The following is a 21,772-nucleotide window of genomic DNA, read 5'->3' as shown; positions in this document are numbered from 1 at the left end:
GAAAACCCACCCTTGTTTCCGCACGTTTCGCCGTGTCATGACATGTGTTTAAAATAAATCCGTTAATATCGATATCGAGAATTGATATTGTTTTAATGTGTTCTCAAAAAGTGAAGCATTTCATGGAATAATATTTCAAGGGAAGTGTTTTACCATTACCTTCTGTAAACCCTGTATGTTATTTGTAAATCTGTGAACTTTTAATGTTTTGTTCTGTTCAGAAACTGTCCAATGGCTTTAAATAAACCACAAAGGAAACTGACTGAGTAAATTTAAAATAAATAGGTGTTGATCAAATCAAAATTCACTTGAGCGGGATAAGGCTTGATAGCTCAGTTGGTAGAGCGCCAGCTTGATAAACCAGAGGTTATTGGTTCAAATCCGTCTCTTGTAAATTTGTCTTTGTTCAACCCCTAATTACCTCAGTAAAAGTATTGTACATTAATATATTTTATTATTTGTTTTATTACTTGTATTACAACCAGATGTGGGGAGGCAGATCTACGGACCACAGTAATTACTTTGCTTTATGTTTCTCCTAGCCCATCTGGAAGTATTTTTGTATTGTTAGTATCGTTGAAATAGCTGAATAAATAATTAGTAATAGTCATAATAAGAGGGAAACTCTAGATCACTGTAGTCAAGTAGTAAATCAGTAACATAATTTGATCCTTTTAGCAGAAAAAGTTCTGAGCAAGGTTCTTTGCTTTCTTTGGTATTGTCACAAGAGTGTCACATCCCTGTTTTAGCGAGGTGAGGACAGACAACCGCATCTCTTGTCGCAACATTTACCAGAGAGAATTCATGCATTCATCATTTCTCAGATTCGAATGTTATCAGGTGAAAAACTACCCAAACCAATATGTTCCTGGGTAAATTTTTTCTAAAAACTGCTTTAATTATACTCAGCTGCAGTGTTACTCATCAAGTAAGTCTTTATGCTCATTAATTTTTGGAGTATTTAGGTTTTGAGGCATTACATGGTGAGGTATCAATGTAGGTGTATTCGGTTTGCGGTAAAATGATGCGTATCTACTCTGCTTTGATGGTTTGTAGTCTTTAAAGGCAGTGGACGCTATTGGTAATTACTCAAAATAATTATTAGCATAAAACCTTTCTTGGCAACGAGTAATGGAGAGCTGTTGATAGTATAAAACATTGTGAGAAACGGATCCCTCTGAAGTTATGTAAGTTTTGAGAAAGAAGTAATTTTCCACGGATTTGATTTCGAGACCTCAGATTTAGAATTTGAGGTCTCAAAGTCAAGCATCTAGAAGCACACAACTTCGTGTGACAAGGGTGTTTTTTTCTTTCATTATTATCTCGCAAATTCAATGACCGATTGAGCTCAAATTTTCACAGGTTTGTTATTTTATGCAAATGTTGAGATACACCAACTGTATTAGTCTTTGACAATTACCAATAGTGTCCACTGCCTTTAAGTAATACCTGGGTGGAAGGTAGGAAATCAACCTGGAGTAGTTACCAGTCAATATATGACCATACCTTTAAAAGGCTGTTTATAAGACCTCATCACCTACTCTTTTACTCCCTTCTTATAAACAAACACTTCCACTCCTGGTGATGACTAAATCCTCTACTGTACAGTGCAGCCCATGGAAAGGTTGCATCTACATCCATGTATCTTAACACTATGTACAGGAATAGTGTTGAATGTCTTGGTGGTGTTATTCTTTGATGGTCTGGAACCAGGATGTGTTGAGAAGGTTGTCTGATGATGATCCAAGTGCAGTATTTGCTTTGACAGGCCCATGTTAAAAGTGTTATGATAACTAATTGAATGCAGAACAAAACCCTTTCCGTTTGGGGGGTCTCATCTCTTAAGCAAACAGTCGAGCCATGATATGCCCCTTCTCATCAAAGAAAGTCACTAGTTTCCCACAGTCAACGGCCAGTCTTTGTGTTGGAATGGCAGAGAAAGTTTGCCCACTTATGTGAGACATTCTGATGGTCAGGATAAAAGGGCTGCCGCTGCTACCACTAGGAAGTGAGTTGATCTGAATACATAGGGACCCCTTGATCTGCAATGTAGGTCTACATCAATCACTAGCTGAAGTGCCATTTGAGTGGAGTGATGCAGTATGTATACAATGTAGAACCGGAAAGTGTTTCAGAAAGTGAAGAGTGTACATAGATGTCACCAAGTTACAGTTATTCCTGATGGAGGTTTTTTTTTGGAGCACTGATGAGTCAAGCACCGATGAGTGAAGGGATAATCATGGGTTTTTTTATTGTGCAAGGGATGAAGCATGTTTACTCTGTAGGTTCTATGCTGGTCATTATTTGCACTGCTGGCTGGTTTCAATTTTGGAATGGATACCCTTGGTTCCTTCTGTGCTGATCTTTTTTTTCCATTTGTAAACTTATGCCTTATGCTGGGTGTTACATGCTATTACATTCATTGGATACAATGAAATCGTGCTGTTTGATCTACTTCCTCTAGTTCTAAGGATACTGTTCCTTAATCTTTAAACTCCAGGGGTTATTTACCAAAAAGAGGAAAATGTCATTCATTTCAATTGAACATTCATCCTTGAATTTTGATCTTAGTTTCAGCAGATGTGTTTTTTTTTTTTTTTTCAGCAGTGACTCACACCCATTTCATGAGTTTCATTGTTGCCTTGTTTCTTTTTGGAATACATGTAGATGCCTCGATGGTCTTGGAACTCTGGTACTTTTTTTCGAAACCAGGGCTCTGGCTTGGGCTCTGGCTTGGGCTCTGGCTTGGGCTCTGGCTTGGGCTCTGGCTTGAGCTCCTGCTTATGCTCTGGCTTGTGCTCTGGCTTGTGCTCCGGCTTGGGCTCTGGCTTGTGATCTTGCTTGTGATCTTGCTTGTGTTCTGTCTTGTCATCTGGCTTGTACTTTGGCTTGTAAACTGGCTTGGGCTCTGGCTTGTGATCTGGCTTGTGATCTGACTTGTGATCTGGCCAGAGCCCAAGTCAGATCCCAAGCCAGAGCCAAAGCCAGAGCACAAACCAGAGCCCAAGCCTGAGCCCAGCCAAAAGCCCAAGCCAGAGCCCAACAAACTGGAGCCCAAGCCAGAGCCCAAGCCGGAGCCCAAGCCAGAGCCCCAACGAGAGCCCAAGCCATAGCCCAAGCCATAGCCCAAGCCAGAGCCCAAGCCAGAGCAAAAGCCAGAGCTCAAGCCAGAGCCCAAGCCAAAGCCAGAGCACAAGCCATAGCACAAGCCAGAGCCCAATCCAGAGCACAAGCCAGAGCCCAAGCCAGAGCCCAAGCCATAGCACAAGCCAGAGCCCAATCCAGAGCTCAAGCCAGAGCACAAGCCAGAGCCTAAGCCAGAGCCCAAGCCAGAGCACAAGCCAGGAAGAGCCCAAGCCAGAGCACAAGTCAAATCAATAGTTTCAAAAAGGGCCTCCTGACTGATCTTTTTACTTGATTACTTGAAAGTAACAATTTATCTTTTGAGATTTTGTTGTGTATTTTACAAACAATGTCCAGAACATAAACAAAGCTGTGGATGTGTGCATAGAGACAGTACTTGAGAAACATCTTTGATGACATGCTAACTTTCTCTTGTTACTTTTAACACTAGTATCTTGACATAATGTTAAAACTAATGTATAAATGTTCGCCACCTAATGAAGACCAACAATGTTAATTAAGTACAGGGTGAAATTAAAAGAACACAGTGAACCTCCCCAGTGATGTTAAAATAAAATGGGAATTCTTGTTAACACTCTGGGGTAGAACTATCACACAACACTAATAGAACCTGGGAAACAGCAGGTTGGATTGAAAACTTGTGTTTGATTTCTGGCTATATGACAGTTTCAGGCTGCCTGGCTTCTGACTGTCCACTGCCGAACGAAGACAATGAACAAAACAGGGAGATTGTCTATGTTAGGGTTACCATGTATACAGTAGTAGTAGGTTGTCTGTCGTATTCGACGATGACGTCTTTGTGCATTCAGTGTGTTCGCATGTGACTATATAGTCCAATTTGAGAGCGGCACAGCCGCCCACAGTTGGGGCATGGAAACTGTCCAGGTACAGCTGACGAAGCTGCAGCTGCAGCCTTCCTCCTCTCTCGGGCAGTGATCAGGCCAGCTCTTCTCTGCTCCTCGAAGCTGACAAGGGCCTGACGCATGAGGGTGTGCCAATCTGTGCGATCTTGAGCACAGTGTTCCAACTCATTGGGAGGGATACCAGCATGTGTGATGTTGTCTTTCACGCTGTCCTTGTACCTCTTGCGAGGTCTTCCTCCGTTTCTTCTACCAAGAGAGAGCTCTCCATAGAACAGCTGCTTTGGGAGCCATGAATCTTCCATCCGGATGACGTGACCAGTCCATCTGAGCTGGGCTTTCAAGATGATAGCTTTGAGTTTTTGGTTCTCTGCCTTGTCAAGTATACAGCTCAGTTGGTAAAGCGCCAGTAGACTGGAGGTTGTTGGTTCAAATCCTGCTCTTGTCAATTTGTTCTTCAACCCAAACTAAATTAGAATTGAGCCAGTTAGTTTCCCTTGTGGTTTGTTTCTAAAATTTAACTTTTAATTTTTAATTTTTTTATTTCACAGTATCAAAGCGGATATTTCGTAAGCCTCGACGGTTTACTGGTATTCCGACGGTGCCATATAACTTCGTTATCAATCCAACCTTCCCAACGTATAGTCAAGGGTATGATCATCGCAGCCAGTCACCTAAAACCATGTCTGAATCAACGGATAACCAACCAGGTAAGGTTTACTAGTAATGTTACGGGGGTGTCATGGCAAGGTGGTTTTAGATCATCGACTTCAAGTTCTGGGTGTTTAAAGACAGTGGACACTATTGGTAATTGTCAAAGACCAGTCTTCTTGCTTGATGTATCTCAACATTTGTCTAAAATAACAAACCTGTGAAAATTTGAGGTTAATCGGTCGTTGAAGTTGCGAGATATTAATGAAAGAAAAAAACACCCTTGTCGCACGAAGTTGTGTGCTTTCAGATGCTTGATTTCGAGACCTCAAATTCTAAACTTGAGGTCTCAAAATCAAACTCGTGGAAAAATTACTTCTTTCTCGAAAACTATGTCACTTCAGAGGGAGCCGTTTCTCACAATGTTTTATAATATCAACCTCTCCCTATTACTCGTTACCAATGAAGGTTTTATGCTAATACTTATTTTGAGTAATTACCAATAGTGTCCACTGCCTTTAAGTCTCGGATTCGGGTTCGAATCTTGGCTCTGACATGTATGTCCTTTAACTGAATTCTCTCCACCAAGGGGTATAAATTCTCTACCTTTGATGGCAGAGACGGTTCTTGTGATTGATTTAAAGCCATTGGACCCTTTCGGTAAACAGTATTGTCCAAGGCCCACACTTCGTGTATCACAACTTCTATATAAAATAACAAACCTGTGGAAATTAAGGCTCAATCAGTCATCGGAGTCGGGAGAAAATTAGGGGAAAACCCACCCTTGTATCCGCATTTTCGCTGTGTCATGACATGTGTTTAAAATAAATTCGTAGTTCTCGATATCGAGAATTGATATTGTTTTACTGTTTTCTCAAAAAGTAAAGCATTTCATGGAATAATATTTCCAGAGAAGTCATTCACCACTACCTTCTCTAAACCCTGTAAGTTATTTGTAAATCTGTGAACTTTTTCTTTTTTCTGTACCGAAAGGGTCCAATGGCTTTAACCTAGTGCGCTACAAACTTGGCAGCACAGGCTGTATACTCCCAATGGAGATGAGATGGTTTTATTGAATGAAACCAAAATGGCCCCACGGCCAGGTGATAATGTTAGAGAGCAATGAGCGTCACTGAGTGATGGACCTGAGCGCTTTATAAGAAGCCATTATAATTATTATTATAGAATTTCCTAGTCATATTTTGGTAAATAAGCAGCCACTCCCTGCGCATTGATTCTAGCTGTAGCAAATCCCACACAATCATTTAAGTAAGTCACTATAACTAATTAAAGGAACACGTTGCCTCGGATCAGTCGAGTTGGTCTTTGAAAAGCGTTTGTAACCGTTTGTTATAAATTCATATGGTTAGAAAGATGTTGTAAAAGTAGAATACAATGATCCACACAAATTTGCCTCGAAGTTGCACGGTTTTCCTTTCCATATGCATTTTACAAACGGTTACAAACGCTTTTTATAGACCAACTCGACCGATCCAAGGCAACGTGTTCCTTTAATGGTGAGTAGAGGCATTTCTAATCTTGTATGTCAGCAACTTACTGAGTATACAGTGCTATAGGTGTGAGGGTCAAAACTAATCGTAATCGATATCATGTTTATTGTACAGGTATATCCCCGGTGCAAAACTAACAATCAATATAAAAATCCGAAAGGAAGCATTATTTTTTTAGGAGAAGCAAATCCCATGCCCTCTCAATGACAAAGTTTAAAACTTGTGCAATATAAGTTGGAAACTTTGAAATAGAATTAAAAATGAACACACTTTGCAAGCCTTTGATAAGGGCACTAATGTGTGGTGAAGAGGTTTTCAACTAGTGGTTTAATCCCAACGAGGCCTGGTGCTTGATAATTTTACCGAGATGAAGTCGAGGTAAATTATAAAGAACCAGGCCTCGGCGGGTTTAACTTCTACGTAGCTAGAAGTGTTTTATTCTTATCTGAAAGCACACAAATTCGTCCAACAAGGGTGTTTTTTGTTTCATCATTTCCTCGCAACTTTGATGACCAATTGAGCTCAAATTTTCACTGGCTTGTTAATTTATTGTTATGATGGGATACACCAAGTGAGAAGACTGGTCTTTGACAACTACCAAACGTGTACCTTCCCTTTAATTAACGAAGAGCACTAGTAAACGAAGAGCCTGTCGAAATTCAACAGGGTTTAAATAGATGATGTAATCTGTTTGTTTCCTGTATTCTTTTAGTGTTTTGTTCACTTCAAAATAAAAATGCCAGATCCTGTTATTTCCATCTATCTTCCGGGGGTTTATTTTGCAGACATTTGTGGGCCTTTCTAAGATTCATTTGTTTCTTTGAGGAGGCAAGGGTGTTGAACCGACGAAAGAGCAAATTGGTTGTCAGGAATGATACTGAATGATAATCTCACATTGACACTTATATTGTGCATTGCTACCTGCCGAGTGGAAAAACATGCACTATCTACAAGTGTTATTGGATAGGTTGTTTGTCAAGTCCGTCTAGCTTTAGTTCGTTTAAGATTTCCTTTTGCCGGTGAAACAAAAAGATTGTGACAAAACATTTAGGGGCCTATGTTAGTGAAGGCAGACTCTTGCAACCTGGGCCCAATTTCATCTGCTTAAGCCAAAAACAGTGCTTAGTAGTTTGCTGCTAAGCAACACTATGCAGTATACCAGTTACAGATTGTACGATGTATTCTGGCTAACCTTATTCTGGTAACCATAATTTTGTTGTGCTTAGCTAATATATTAGCTTTAAAAGCAGCTTTATGAAATTAATAATAATATAATATTATCGTAGTCTTATATAGCGCACGTATCTACCAAACAAGGTACTCAAGGCGCTGAGTATATACAAACTTTCAGAAAGATAGGTTATTGCAGTGATGGACCCAATTATGTAGCACCAATTATTTATAAGGTGCTATGACGCATTAAGCAGCCACAACCAGGAATACCGGGGCGAACCCCTTCTCTTTTCGATAAGTGCACTGGGTTATTTTACATGCTTTACACAACACATGGGACCAACGGCTTTACGTCCCATCCGAAGGACGAAGCAATGGTTCAGTGTCTTGCTCATAAGGACAATAGTGTCACGGCTGGGGTTTGAAAACCAGGCACCTATGTTATAGGTCTGCCATGGTTACATATTGCTGTATGCATAATGGTCTCTTATGAATTGTTGATTGTTTTCAGCCAAAATTTGTTGTTTTCGCAAAGAGGAACTAAGAGCACTAAGTTATCACTTGCAGATTTTTCGAAGGTCAAATACCAAATTTATTTTACAATCATTTCATGATTAGCATCTGGAATATGCAACGCAAAATTCAGTTTGAAAATAAAATAGTAGTTAGAAAAAAAGGGCTCCAAGGTCAAATTCAGGTTTGTGATCCACTCTTTTTCAAAAAGATCTGAAGAAAAGTCTATAAATATGAAAACTTGTTGGCCTAATTGTTTCCCGACTTTCTTGGGGATGCTATGTATTTTTATTGAAAAATTGGTGTATAAATTCCAAACTGAATTTGACAATAAAGCTCCCTTATTCAAATGCACTGGACTCTATTGGTTATTACTCAAAACAATTTTTTAGCATAAAAACATTGCATAATGAGCAATGGAGAGCTGTTGATAGTATAAAACATTGCGAGAAATGGCTCCCTCTGAAGTATCAAAGTTTTTGAGAAAGAGGTTAAAGGAACACGTTGCCTTGGATCGGACGAGTTGGTCTTTGAAAAGCGTTTGTAACCGTTTTTTGTAAAATGCATATGGGTAGAAAGATGTTTTAAAAGTAGAATACAATGATCCACACAAACATGCCTCGAAATTGCACGGTTTTCCTTTTACCTCGTCGACTAACACGGTCGGCCATTTATGGGAGTCAAATTTTTGACTCCCATAAATGGCCGACCGTGTTAGTTTGCGCAGTAAAAGGAAAACCACGCAATTTCGAGGCAAACTTGTGTGGATAACTGTATTCTACTGTTAAAACATCTTTCCAACCATATGCATTTTATAAAAAAACCGGTTACAAACGCTCAGTTATAGACCAACTCGTCCGATCCAAGGCAACGTGTTCCTTTAATTTCTCACTCAAATAATAAAATAGGCATCTCAAAGCACACTCTTGTGCAACAAGGGTGTTTTTTCTTTCATTATTCTCCAACAAATTCAATGACCAATTGAGCCCAAATATTCACAGATTTGTTATTTTATGCATATGTTGGGATCACCAAGTATAAATACTGGTCTTTGACAATTACCAAAGGTGCCTTTAAAGATTGAAATTTGGGGTGGGTGCATCTTCCTTTCTAGTTTAGCTCCAATCGCCTTCCTGTACTTATTTTTTTTATGGTTCCTTTTAGGTTCCTGTTTTCAATAGTTTTGTGAAGTATTCAAATAACTGTATTTTTCTTGGCTTTGTAGGAAAAAAGTATTGGGGTCTTAGGAGATTTGAAGGGAATTTGATTGGCTTCCTACCTTTTTTGAAAGGAGCGAGGATGCGTGGTTTTCTGGTTGATCTATATTTTTTATATACAAAATTTAATGTATTTTCTATAGTTTTTATATATATTTCTATTTGTTATGGTTTTTGATGTCCAATTTTTATGACGTTTTTGTCCTTGTGCCCTTTTGTGCCTTTGTTATTTTTATTGTCTGGATCGCCCTTAGATAGTGATTATTTTCGCTTTTTGGTTATCCGCAGGCTTGTTCTCTGTGTAGTCTTATTTTTTATTGCCTTTTCTTTGTATGTTCCGTTTGCCTGGAAATAAATAAATAAATAAAACCAAATTTGAAAACAGATTGAAATGCTAAACACTGATTACTCTTAATGGCCCCCTTAGTGTTGCTGCCGACTGCAGATAACTCCAAAAAAGCCAGAGCATGGCATATCAGTGACAATTGTAAGACGCAAATGTACTTGATGCTATAGACAAGGGAGTATGAAACCTAGCACGTAGATTTCACGCCATGAACCCTCTTAAACTCTTAAAGGGTATGGGTACATTTTGTAGAACACAAGACAAAATGTCCACAGATTCACATTTAAAGGCAGTGGACACTTTTGGTAATTGTCAAAGACTAGCCTTCACAGTTGGTGTATCTCAACATAAGCATTAAATAACAAACCTGTGAAAATTTCAGCTCAATCGGTCATCGAACTTGCGAGATAATAATGAAAGAAAAAACACCCTTGTCAAACGAAGTTGTGTGCGTTTAGATGGTTGATTTCGAGACCTCAAGTTCTAAATCTGAGGTCTCGAAATCAAATTCGTGGAAAATAACTTCTTTCTCGAAAACTATGTCACTTCAGAGGGAGCCGTTTCTCACAATGTTTTTTACCATAAACCTCTCCCCATTACTCGTTACCAAGAAAGGTTTTATGCTAATAATTATTTTGAGTAATTACCAAAAGTGTCCACTGCCTTTAACTTACAATATCATCTGCTGAGGTTCTTTAGTTTTTGAGAAATTAGTAAAACAAGTCACACAAATTATTTAAGCATGTCAAAACGTAATATACGTTTTACATGTACATGCTACAACTGAGACAAACATTTTTTTTATTATATTGTTTTACTCATTTCTCGAAAATCGACACCTCAGCACGTACTTTAAGGTAAGCATTCTTCTATCATCACCTTCAGATGGTGTAAGTTTAATGTAAGTTTGTTGACAATGTGTTTTGTGTTACAAAAAGTACCCAAATCTCCAAGGGTTTAGATACCTTTTTTAGATCAAGTTTTGCCATCCCTGCTTATTTTTAAAAATAATTTTTTTTATAAAATTTACCTGTATAAGTTTTAGCTTCATTAGTATTCAGGTTTTTGAGGAAATAATTGAAAAACACAGAGCAATGTTTTCAGGAGAGTTTTCGTTGTACATGCTTAAATAATTTTTGTATCTGCGGTAGTAGAATAAATAGCAAGACAGTTCACTAAAGAACAAAATCTACCTGGCAGTAGTCATACACATGGTGTTACAGCAAACCAAATATATTATTTTCGTCTTACCGAGATGAAAAATATATTTGTGAAAATGTTGTACTAGTTACTCAAAAAACAACAGCAACTCAGCAAGTTAATATTTTAAGGGAAGCTTTCTGCTATCATTATCTTTAAACCGTGTAAGTTTAATGTAAATTTGTGGACGTTTGTGTTATGCGGCGTACACAAAAAGTAGCCAAACCCTTTAGTGAGAGTCTTTCAATCATTGAGTTCGTGTACCACTTCATTGCCACGTTTAACCCCCATGGGGGTTTGATAGAAGAGATGATAGTCTCTGAAACTCCCACACCAGTGCTCATGGCGGTCATCCACTTGAAAGTCGAGATTGAATTAATCAACTTTGCCATCGAAATGCTTGTACATATCGATTTTAGTTTTGAGTCTACAAATATCCGAGCTATAACATGTGACCTACAGGCATAGTCCTGGGTGATGTTGACAAAACTAGAGCTAGGAATGTGAAGGACCCCGTGAAAACAATTTCCCCCTCCCCCTCCCCCTCCCCTGAGAAAGGGGAGTGGAGGAAGGGATGATGAAAAAAAAAAAAGCGAATGAAAATATTTTAAAAGATTCCGCTTACAGACAGGGTTTTTTTTTTTTGGTGCACTTCTCTTAGCCGCTTAGTACCACCCTTCTTTTAGCGAAGGGATGTAACTGGGTTTATGTACTATGCCTTTACATCTGAAAAATATTGACAAATATAGCGCCCTCTTTTGAATCATCCTCAAATATGAAACGAATTATACAAACAAATCAAGTCTGTTAATTGCCAATGTTATTTTGAAATAATATCTTAGAAAGCAAAGTCTCTCAATGTCGTTAAGTCATGAAAAAAAAGGGCAAAACAAAAATATTTAAAGGAACATTACAGAATTGAATGTTTTTGCTAACAAAACAGTTGCTGGCAGTGTAAGCACTTTATGTAATCCACAATATATATAAACTGACAAACCTGTCAAAGTTTGAGATCGATCGACCATCTGGGTGAAGAGAAAATAGTGAAAAACACTTTAACACATTTTGCATTGCATCGAATTAAAAAAAAAATGAATAAAATGCTCTCTGAGCGATAAACTCCTAATGGGAAATTAGTTTTACTTATTTCTCATGAAATATGACATTTCAGACAAAATATTTCAAGGGAAGTTTTCTACTCTCATCATCATTAGACTTTTGTTTGTTTTTAAAGCCTTCCATGACCAGACGCCATCATATATCAAGGATTGCTTTACTTTTCATAACTCATCCCGCCCTTACCTTCGCTCTTCTCGAGACCCATTTTTGCTTACCATTCCTAGGACCCTTAGCAAATCTGGCGATCGCTTATTCACTGTAACTGCATCCACAGAATGGAACAACATCCCTTCTTTCATTAAAGCTGCAAAATCCACAGACCAATTCAAAAAACTTCTGAAAACACATCTCTTCCCTGTTTTTCTCTTTTTCTCATGCTTTTCAAACATTGTGTATGTAGCTTTTCGATAAGTTTTTGTTATTGTTCATTTTCAGTTTTTGTAAGCGCTGTGATATAGTTTTCTATGGGGAGTGTTTCTAAATACCTGTTATAATTATTATTAAGTTACCTTTTCTTTTTCTTTGGTGTGTCTTTGCAGGAGGTGATATTTTTAGTACAACAGGGTCTAGCGTCTACACAACCAGGACGCCTTATAATACTAGCTATTAAGTAACTTTTTCTTTTTCTTGTGGTGTGTCTTTGCAGGAGGTGATATTTTTAGTACAACAGGGTCTAGCGTCTACGCAACCAGGACGCCTTATAATACCAGCTATGAACCCACAGTGCAAGCTGAGCAAGAAGAATCAATGGGATTCTTCACTGGTATACTAGCAGCTATTGGATACATCCAAAGTACGTATCTAATTGTACAAATGTGATGAGATCATGCCAAAGCACACAAATTTGCTTAGCATGAAATTTCTTCCTTGATAAAAACAGGATTACCAACCAAATTTCCACGTGATTTTCAGAATAAGCAAACAACAGCTGAGTACCAGTAACAAGAAATATGCAACTAATGGAATTTTTGTTGGTAATCCTGTTTTTATCAATGAAGAAATTTCATGCTAAGCAAATTTTTGTGCTAAGCAGCTCTATGAAATTGGGCCCAGGTCATTTCATATTTTTTTAAAGAGGGCTTTTAACAACTGTTAAAACCCCAAGTTGATACCAACTTTAGTTCAAAACTTGTTTAAGTAGAGACACCAAGTGGTGCGAGAGAATAAAACTGCAAAAAAGGCGTTTAAAGTCAAGTTGTTTATTGAAAATATTATTGCACATTTCAATCAATAGCTCTCCCTTAGTGGTTGCCAATATATATATTTTGAGTTATTACCAAATGGTTTTTAAAGTCTTTTGTCTTTTTTTATTTATTTGCCTTTAGCTTTGTTTTGGGTGAACTTGCATTAAAAAAAAATACCTTAACAAATCATTCCTTAACATTTATGTTTTTATAATGGTTGTGTTTGTCTTGCAGTGAACACTGAGGTATTTATTTTGTACATGTCCATTGGATGCTGTATGGGAGTGTTGGTAACTTTACTATGGTGTGTCATCAGACTTAAATGTCAGAATTATGATCTCAAGAAAAAACTTAAGGAATCAAGTAAGTCACTTCACCCTAATCTAATAACCCCTAAAAAAAGAAAGAGCCATTTGTGAGTTAGATTTGAATATTGTCGAGTACAACGACATGCTTAGTCACAAGCTACCACTTAAATTTGATTTCCTTTGACTTCGAATCAGTTGCTGTGTCACATGATTTGGGGCAAGCTTTTCAGAGTTGCGTAAGAGACGGTGAACACCCATACCCATTCTATATGGATGTGTATGGCACAATGGTACCAGCCGTCGGTTTCACAAAGAGTTAGGACTCGTCTGATCTCGAGTTAGAACAAGTAACTCATCCTAACTTAGGATCAATCTTAAGGTCTGCATGCTACAGTGCAGGGTTGGGACTCGTCCTAAGTCCTAAGATTAGTCTTAAGTTAGGAAGAGCTTTGTGAAATTGACGGCAGGGTTTGCTCATCTGGAGGTTGCTCTACAAAGGCTTTCCCCCGACCCATTTGACATAGCAACTGTCTCTATATAGTCTGAGGAATTCAAATGTAAGCGGTACGATGTGACTTAGGGAGTCATTGTACCAGACATTATTCAAATCTGAATCGCAAATGGCTCACTGCATGAAATTTTTTATGGAAGTTGTAAAAGATTTAGTCATTTTGGTGACATACAAGAATGCCGTTGGTGTAGTAATCCTCACCTTCCGCCTCAAGGACTCCAGTTCGAATCCCACTGGGGCTTTCTGTTTTATCGTTAGCTGAAATATTTATGTTTTCTGCTTGATTTTATTTTCCCCTTTTGTTTGCCCTAAATTCTATTAAAAATAATTTTATTACTTTGTCTTACTCCATAATTGCCTTCAGCTTCATTGTGTCTCATATCATATTTTTGTAGTTCTACATAATGTTCATTTTTTACCTTCTCTATTTAATTACTTGGTTGTACATTTTGCCATATGGAAATGAAGGTTAAATTGTATTGAATTGAATTTTGCATCTTGAACTATTTTGTCATTGTCCTTGTTTTGAATGGTTGACATTTGTGTTATTTTGAAATATTGTATGTGCAATACCATTTTAATTGCTTCGTTAATTGTATTTTGTTATGTTTTAAAAGACTAAGAAGCTTTGGTTGCAAAGGTCAGAATTTTTTTTTTTTCAGGTGTGTGCATGTACATGTACATGTGTATGCTTTCTCATGTATATGGGAATTTCCAATGAACATGCTAGCGTGTGCAGATAAAAACAGTTTTGTTATAATTGTTCATAAGGTCCAGTTATCCACCCTTTCATTTTGCACATATACTTTGTCCTCACCACTTAACTCCTATTGGTTTGTAAAGCCACCAATTGTTTCTAAAATAGAAATTTTGATTGGCTATAATTTTCCCACTTTTTATTATTTTATTTTTTTAGATGCAATACTTAATCCTTTGCTCCCCCTTTTTCTATAAAATGGATATTTGTTTGTACCTGTTTATGCCTCTACAGAAGGTCTGTTTTGGATCGAAAGCTAAGACATTATCTACTCTATTCATTTTATCATAAATATGACTCTGATCTTGTGAGGAAAAATACTAATAATCTTGCACAATAAAACTTTTTAGCATGTTTGTGAACTTCCCCTACAAAATGGAGCTCTCAAATATTGTAGTTTTCTTACATGTATGTTGTGAACGTCATTTATATTCAATGCCATTTGTTTTGTTTTTGTTTCATTATTGACTGTAACACACTTAGGCCTACCTCACTTTACTATTAAGTTTATTATTATATTTTGATAATGTTTTATACTCTTCTTTTTTTCTTTTTTGATATTGGTAATTGCTTCTTATTGCTGGGCGCTGTTGAAAAACGTGTTCCACTCTAAGATTTTGCTATAATATTAGGCCTAAACAATAAATACATTTATGAAAGAAAATAATACATACATGTATATAAATAAAAACATAAATAAATTTTATGCCTAAATGCATAAAACATCAAATAAACAAATCATCAATGAATAAATGAATAACTTTTGCATCTTTTTTGTTAAACTTATTTCTACAGATGTTCCAAAGTCGGATACCGACGCAGTGAATAGAACATTATCCCGCAACGGTTCCATCCTGGAATCCGTGCGGCAAGAAAACCGAGAAGACATTAATGAAATATGGAACACTCCGCCCCCTCCACCACCATCAACTTTAACGCCGCGCCCTGAAAATGGTTTCCACACAAACCGGAGGTGGGATTCTCCTTCCCCGATAACGACGCCGACGAGGGAGGTTAACACGCTACCGGCAACGAGGAATCTAAACAGTTACTTCCCATGACTAGGCCGAGAAAGCCATCATCAATCAGCTCATGAATATGCATTGGGTCTGGATGATGGCACAAGTGTTTGATGAAGCGAGGGCGCTCTTTGCAAAAAGAGGAACACTGCTCTGATAGTAGCCTGATAAACATCTGTCGACACACTCCGAAGCTCATGAGTTACACCAGATACCAGCCTTGAGTGTCTACCGTGTCGTGTAACCTTTGACCTGGCATTAATTTCACATGGAGATTCGCAGTCAAATTCTATTTAGAGCGTACACATATAAAACAACATTCAATAAATATACCAACATTCAGCAGGCTGCATGCAGCTGTCCGAAAGTGCAGCTGGCAAACATCACCTCAAACCATTCGAAACAGAGCTATGGAAAGCTTGTGCCACTGCACATGGAGATTCACAGTCAGATCCTATGTACAGTGTATACATATAAAGCAAGACTAAATGCATTTACTTATACTATGAACAAAATATATACATGTACGTGTACATGTACCAGCATTATGCACGCTGCCTGCAGTTGAAAGTGCAGCTAACAAACATCACCTCGGACCAATGGAATCACAGATATGGAAGCTTGCATTGTACCTCACCGCACATTTATCTAATGAAGTCAAAGGGTCTGTAAAACCAGTGAAAGACACGAATACCACCAGTCTACTTTGATAGTGACGTGATAGGTAGAATCATGGAGCAATAAATAAGAGGTGAAATGTGAAGAATTGTTTCACAGAGATCTTTAGTTTGCCAGATGCGCCCTCGCTTGATAGGGGTGATTCACCACTCAAGTGTCAGGAAAGAGGAACATCAGAACTTCATTTGGGAACGAGAACTTAAAAGAAAAGTCGGTCATATATATGACCCATCATCCACAAGGATAGAGGTAGCTGAGCAATCTCGGAATCTGATTATGACTGCGCCAAGTGAGATATGCAAAGGATACATGTGTTGCTACAGTCACCTGACCAATGAGAATCAAGGCTTCAGTCACCCGACCAATCAGATGTCAGGGTTTAGTCAACTAATCAAAGTTCATGCAGGTCAAGTCTCCTGACCAATCAGATTATATCCAGTTTCTGTCACCTGACAGTATTTTTTTTTCAGGCTACAGCCCCCTGACCAATCAGATGTAATGATACAAACTGACCAATCGCGTTTCAGGCTGCAGTCACCTGACCCATCAGGTGTCATATGCGATGGGCACCTAGCCAACGAGAGATCAGGTCAGACACATGTTCGTGTAGCTGGAATAAGATGAGCCAACAATAAAAGTATAGCAAGTAAGGAGAGAAGAAATCGGCAAACCTTTTAGTAACTTTGAAGCTGTTCAACTTCGCTGATCTGAGCTGTCTGATTTAGTATACAATGGCAAAGGCTGATTCTAAACAAAATAAATATCGTCTATTTGTAAATTTTAAAAGCTGTAAATTTCATATTGACAAAATGCAATACATGTATGTAAAAGCCCTGTAGCATTGTAAAGTGATACTTCATATTTTTAGGTTCCTTAGAATCATAGTCCCCCTTTAAACCAACAGGGTCACCCTTACCATCAAACATTCCTTCAATGTTTGTCAATTATTTGCCAAAGTGTTTTTAAAAAGTTTGTAAATTAACTTCCTTTCATGCTCAATTAGCTTCAATCCCAATAAGACCAAAGAACTGTAGGTATGTGTAGTGTGCGTGGTGGGTCAAGTCCTTCATGTAAGACAAGCTCTTCAGTTAAAGTTCCAAGTTCATAGGGTCAAGTCCTAAGTCAAGTTCCACAATTTTAGGGTCAAATGCTTAGTCAAATTCTTGAATTAAAGTTCAAAGTCCATTGGATCAAGTCGTTAGTTTAGTTCTGCATGTAAAGTTCTCTTGATCCCTTGGTGCATGTTCCAAGTCAAGTTCTTCATGTAAAGTTCCAAGTTCATAGAGTCAAATTCTAAGTCGAGGTCTTCAGGTAAAGTTCCAAGTCCATTTGTTTAATGTGGTAAAGTCTCAAATTTAAAAGGTAAATTTACTGATAAAGGACTTTACAGTGTACATGTGTTTACTCATGTATATTACAAGAGATTTAAAACAAAATTATAGGATGCATCCTATGTATTTTCTGTAAATTCTTTTTTTTTATTTTACTAAATGACATCAATTCAAAAAGTAATACGCGTGTAACCTTTGAAAGTAAATTTTCTCAAGGGCTTCATGACTTGCTTGGTCAAAGTGTGAGGCTATTGCTATTTTTTACTAATACTACGTCGTTTGGTCAGTAAGCAGTTTGCAACAGCTATTTTTGTATTTTATGCTCTTTTTTTTTAAACATTAATTCACTGAAATATTTCACGGACATTGTATCAATTGTAAATGCATAATGCATTTAGTCATCCACCAAGAGCAGATGGCCATTTTGCATTGGATTTTACCAATTAAATCATTTTTAAAGCAATCTTTGTGTTTAACTGCAAGAGGGCGCTATATTAAGTCTTTGGTTTTAATATTATGCGACAGGTCCTCAAATTAAACAATTGGGTCACAGCGAGTCAACAACTTAGTTCACGAAAGATTTGATCCGAAAAATAACAATAGCAGAAACCGAGCATTGTCTTCATACAGAAAATAATGACCAACCCTGCAAAGTTACAAAGGATAGAAGTTTGCTGCGAGGGCGCTGTACAATAAAATAAGCTATGTCATAAGTTAACATATGCCACAAGCATGCTTCGTCATCAAAGTAAGCGTAAAATAATTTGTGAGACTCGTCAAATATTCGAAACAAAAAAAAATCCACAAGTTTCCTGGAGAAAAATCACAAAAGAAGTTGCTCTTTCACCTTTTCCACAAAAAAAGTTGTTTACAAAATGAATATTCGTTATCCCCTATAACATCTATTAAATCGTTGCAGACCTGCTGCTAAAACATTCAACATAGGATTTAAGCTGCCTCTAGCTAACAGGCAATCTCGGTGGTCTAGTTGGTATGACACCTTATAATAATAATATATAATATAATAATTCTTATGTAGCGCATTTCACAATAACCGTATCAATGCTCTTTACATTAGTGCCCTGGTCATGGGGCCAATAACATCCCTGTAATGTTTCGCAGCTCCCTTGGGAGTATACAGCCCTGAGCTGCCTGTAAGGCGCTTATGTGGCTTTTTCATACACAATAACAACCTCTACCCTCGCAGGTACCCATTTATACCCCTGGGTGAAGAGAAGCAATTATAGTAAAGTATCTTGCTCAAGGACACACGACCGGGATTCTAACCCACACTCCGGTGAATCAGCACCAGAACTTGAATTCGATGCTCTTAAAGGAACACGTTGCCTTGGATCGGTCGAGTTGGTCTTTGAAAAGCGTTTGTAACCGTTTTTTATAAAATGCATATGGGTAGAAAGATGTTGTAAAAGTAGAATACAATGATCCACACAAACATGCCTCGAAATTGCGTGGTTTTCCTTGTACCTTGTCGACTAACACGTCGGCCATTTATGGGGGTCAAAATTTTGACTCCCATAAATGGCCGACCATGTTAGTTCGCACAGTAGAAGGAAAACCACGCAATTTCGAGGCAAACTTGTGTGGATCATTGTATTCTACTTTTAAAACATCTTTCCAACCATATGCATTTTATAGAAAACGGTTACAAACGCTTTTGTTTTGACCAACTCGTCCGATCCAAGGCAACGTGTTCCTTTAATCGCTCGGCCATGACACTCTTCTCGGCCATACACCGCTCTACAATTGCAGAACTAACACACATCAGTGTGTATGGGTAAAACCAAAAGGAATATACTTCAGATTTGTTTACAGAAAATAATCCAATGTTAAAATCATTAATTCTAAATAGTCCGTAAGGTTGAGGTTGATAATATTATCTTTGTTGTACTGATGCCTTTAAAATTCATTACTATAAGTAATGAAATTGGGAGCAAAGTCAATTTATTTTGTCTCAACACGTTGCACGTGCTGTATCTTGATTCTCAGGAAATGTATTTTTTTTTTGCCAAAAAAATATTGGTTAAACATTTGAAAAGTTACACCATAGCAACTCATTGTTGACTTTGAAAGAGGCTTAATTTAACACTTTTCACTACACGACAATACTTATACCAGTCATTTTTAAATCAGTGGTTAGCTTGGTAGGATTCAAACCGACAACCTTGTGATTGCAAATCGTGCAGTCTATCGCTAGACCACGGTGACTTCAATATTTAATGGCACAGCCGACAAACCCAAAAAATTAGAAAATCACCATGGCAGAATTTCCGATGGCTCTGCTTACCACTAAATTGTATGCTTACAATCGCCATTCTCCGCTGTCGTGCAAGGCCCAAATGTCTGCACCTGCTGTTTAAGCGCAGATTGCCTAGTAACGTGGAGTAAGCACGCGCAGAAGCCAAATTCCCCGTAAATAGAGCCATGAAATGGGGCCCTGATCAGCTGAAATGTTGCATGCTTGGGTGCTACTTAAGTGCAAAAAGTAGCTATAAGCACAAAAGTATGCTAAGCAGAATAAGATTACCACCCTATGTGCCATGTCACTTTTACAATCTGTGACTGGCATAATTCCCGTAAATAGAGCCATGAAATGGGGTGCTGATCAGCTGAAATGTTGCATGCATGGTTGCTACTTATACACAAAAAGTAGCTATAAACACAAGAAAAGTATGCTAAGCAGAATAATATTACCACCCTATGTGCCATGTCACATTTACAATCTGTGACTGGCATAATTCCCGTAAATAGAGCCATGAAATGGGGCGCTGATCAGCTGAAATGTTGCATGCATGGTTGCTACTTATACACAAAAAGTAGCTATAAACACAAGAAAAGTATGCTAAGCAGAATAATATTACCACCCAATGTGCCATGTCACATTTACAAGCTGTCCTGCTTATTTTTGCTCAGCAGAAGGTTGCTAAGCATAATTTTCTGCTTCAAAAGCAGCTTTATGAAATTGGACCCAGTGTTTGATTACACATTTTTTTATGAAGGGACCATGGTACAAATAATGTACTTTGCAGTCCAACTATGTGAGATGACTGTACAGACATCCAAAGTTGGAATTCAGATCCTGCCTTTTATATACATCTGGTATTTCTTATCTTTTAAAATGGGTCAAAATTTGTTGCAGTGATTGTAATTGTATTGTGAGAAACTCCAATGCAAATGGTTACCAAGTGATATCAAGTGGCTAACGACTGGTGATGTATCTAGGTCAACTATCTAGGACTCAATCTAACTAGATCATGTGGTGGGCCCAGGTTTCGCGATCTGCCCAACTGCAGTTGGGCTTTGTCCAATTGAAGATTCTTTAAGCCTGAGCTGTAATGCAACATGAGTGTTCTCAAGTTGGGATAGGTCTATAACTATAAATGGGAGTGCAACTCAAGTTGGGTAGCGGAACAGTGGTACATGTATCATCGAATGTCTTCCTTCCATGCCCATTTTAATGACCATTTATGTACTGAACCTTACAAAAAAGTGCATGGTCGGGGTTTTTATAAAGGCAGTGGACACTATTGGTAATTACTTGAAAAAATTATTAGCATAAAACTTCCTTTGGTAACGAGTAATGGGGAGAGGTTGATAGTATAAAACAATGTGAGAAACGGCTCCCTCAAGTGACGTAGTTTTCAAGAAAGAAGTTTTACCAGCCATACAACCATGTCACATGTACAATTTGTGACTGTGGTACCCTGCTCATTTCTGCTTAGCAGAAAATTGTTAAGCAATATTTTCTCGGTTAAGCTGCTCTATGAAATTGGGCCCTGATTATTGTGGTCAGCAGTAGGCCTACCATGAACAGGCGCTTATTCATTTATAAACAAGTAGTGTATTTATAATAGCAATACAAGTCAGGGTACCAGATCAAGAAGAGCATAATCCTTGGGTGCATTCGATAAGCTTCCCTCGGTCGACCCGGGTATGCCCACGGTACGTTCGAATAGCTTTGCCGTCATTCCAGGGGCTCACCCGGGTCAGCCCTCAGTGCCCTGCTTGTGGAACAGGTCACTTGGGGGCTGGCCCCAGGTGCATGACGTCAACACGAGAGGGCAAGTGATCTTTCGATTAGGTCTTGTCACGGGCTCACCTGAATGAGCTCATCGGGGTCGACACGGGGAAGCTATAGTCAAACGCACCCATTATATGAAGTTCATCCAGAACAGCTTGAGTTCTTTTTATCGCATAAAGTCAGGGTCAAATGATAAAAGCATTTTAACCAA

The 21,772-nt window shown here is 38.1% G+C and overlaps 1 protein-coding gene across 1 annotated transcript in view; it reads left to right on the top strand.

The window, feature by feature from the left end:
* The window catches only part of LOC139947497 (protein eva-1 homolog C-like), an 83,891-nt gene extending 65,042 nt beyond the window's left edge, over window positions 1-18,849 (top strand). Inside the window, exons 6-9 of the mRNA XM_071945423.1 lie at window positions 4,556-4,714; window positions 12,381-12,527; window positions 13,153-13,281; window positions 15,290-18,849. Of these exons, the coding sequence (XP_071801524.1) occupies window positions 4,556-4,714; window positions 12,381-12,527; window positions 13,153-13,281; window positions 15,290-15,555 (701 nt within the window). The 3' untranslated portion in view covers window positions 15,556-18,849. The remainder of the gene's footprint in view (window positions 1-4,555; window positions 4,715-12,380; window positions 12,528-13,152; window positions 13,282-15,289) is intronic.
* The last annotated feature ends 2,923 nt before the right edge of the window (window positions 18,850-21,772 follow it).

The sequence above is a fragment of the Asterias amurensis genome, chromosome 14 (genome assembly GCF_032118995.1).
Source record: "Asterias amurensis chromosome 14, ASM3211899v1".
Lineage (NCBI taxonomy): Eukaryota > Metazoa > Echinodermata > Asteroidea > Forcipulatida > Asteriidae > Asterias > Asterias amurensis.
Note: the sequence above shows the minus strand (reverse complement) of the source record. Positions and strands in the feature narration are given on the sequence as shown.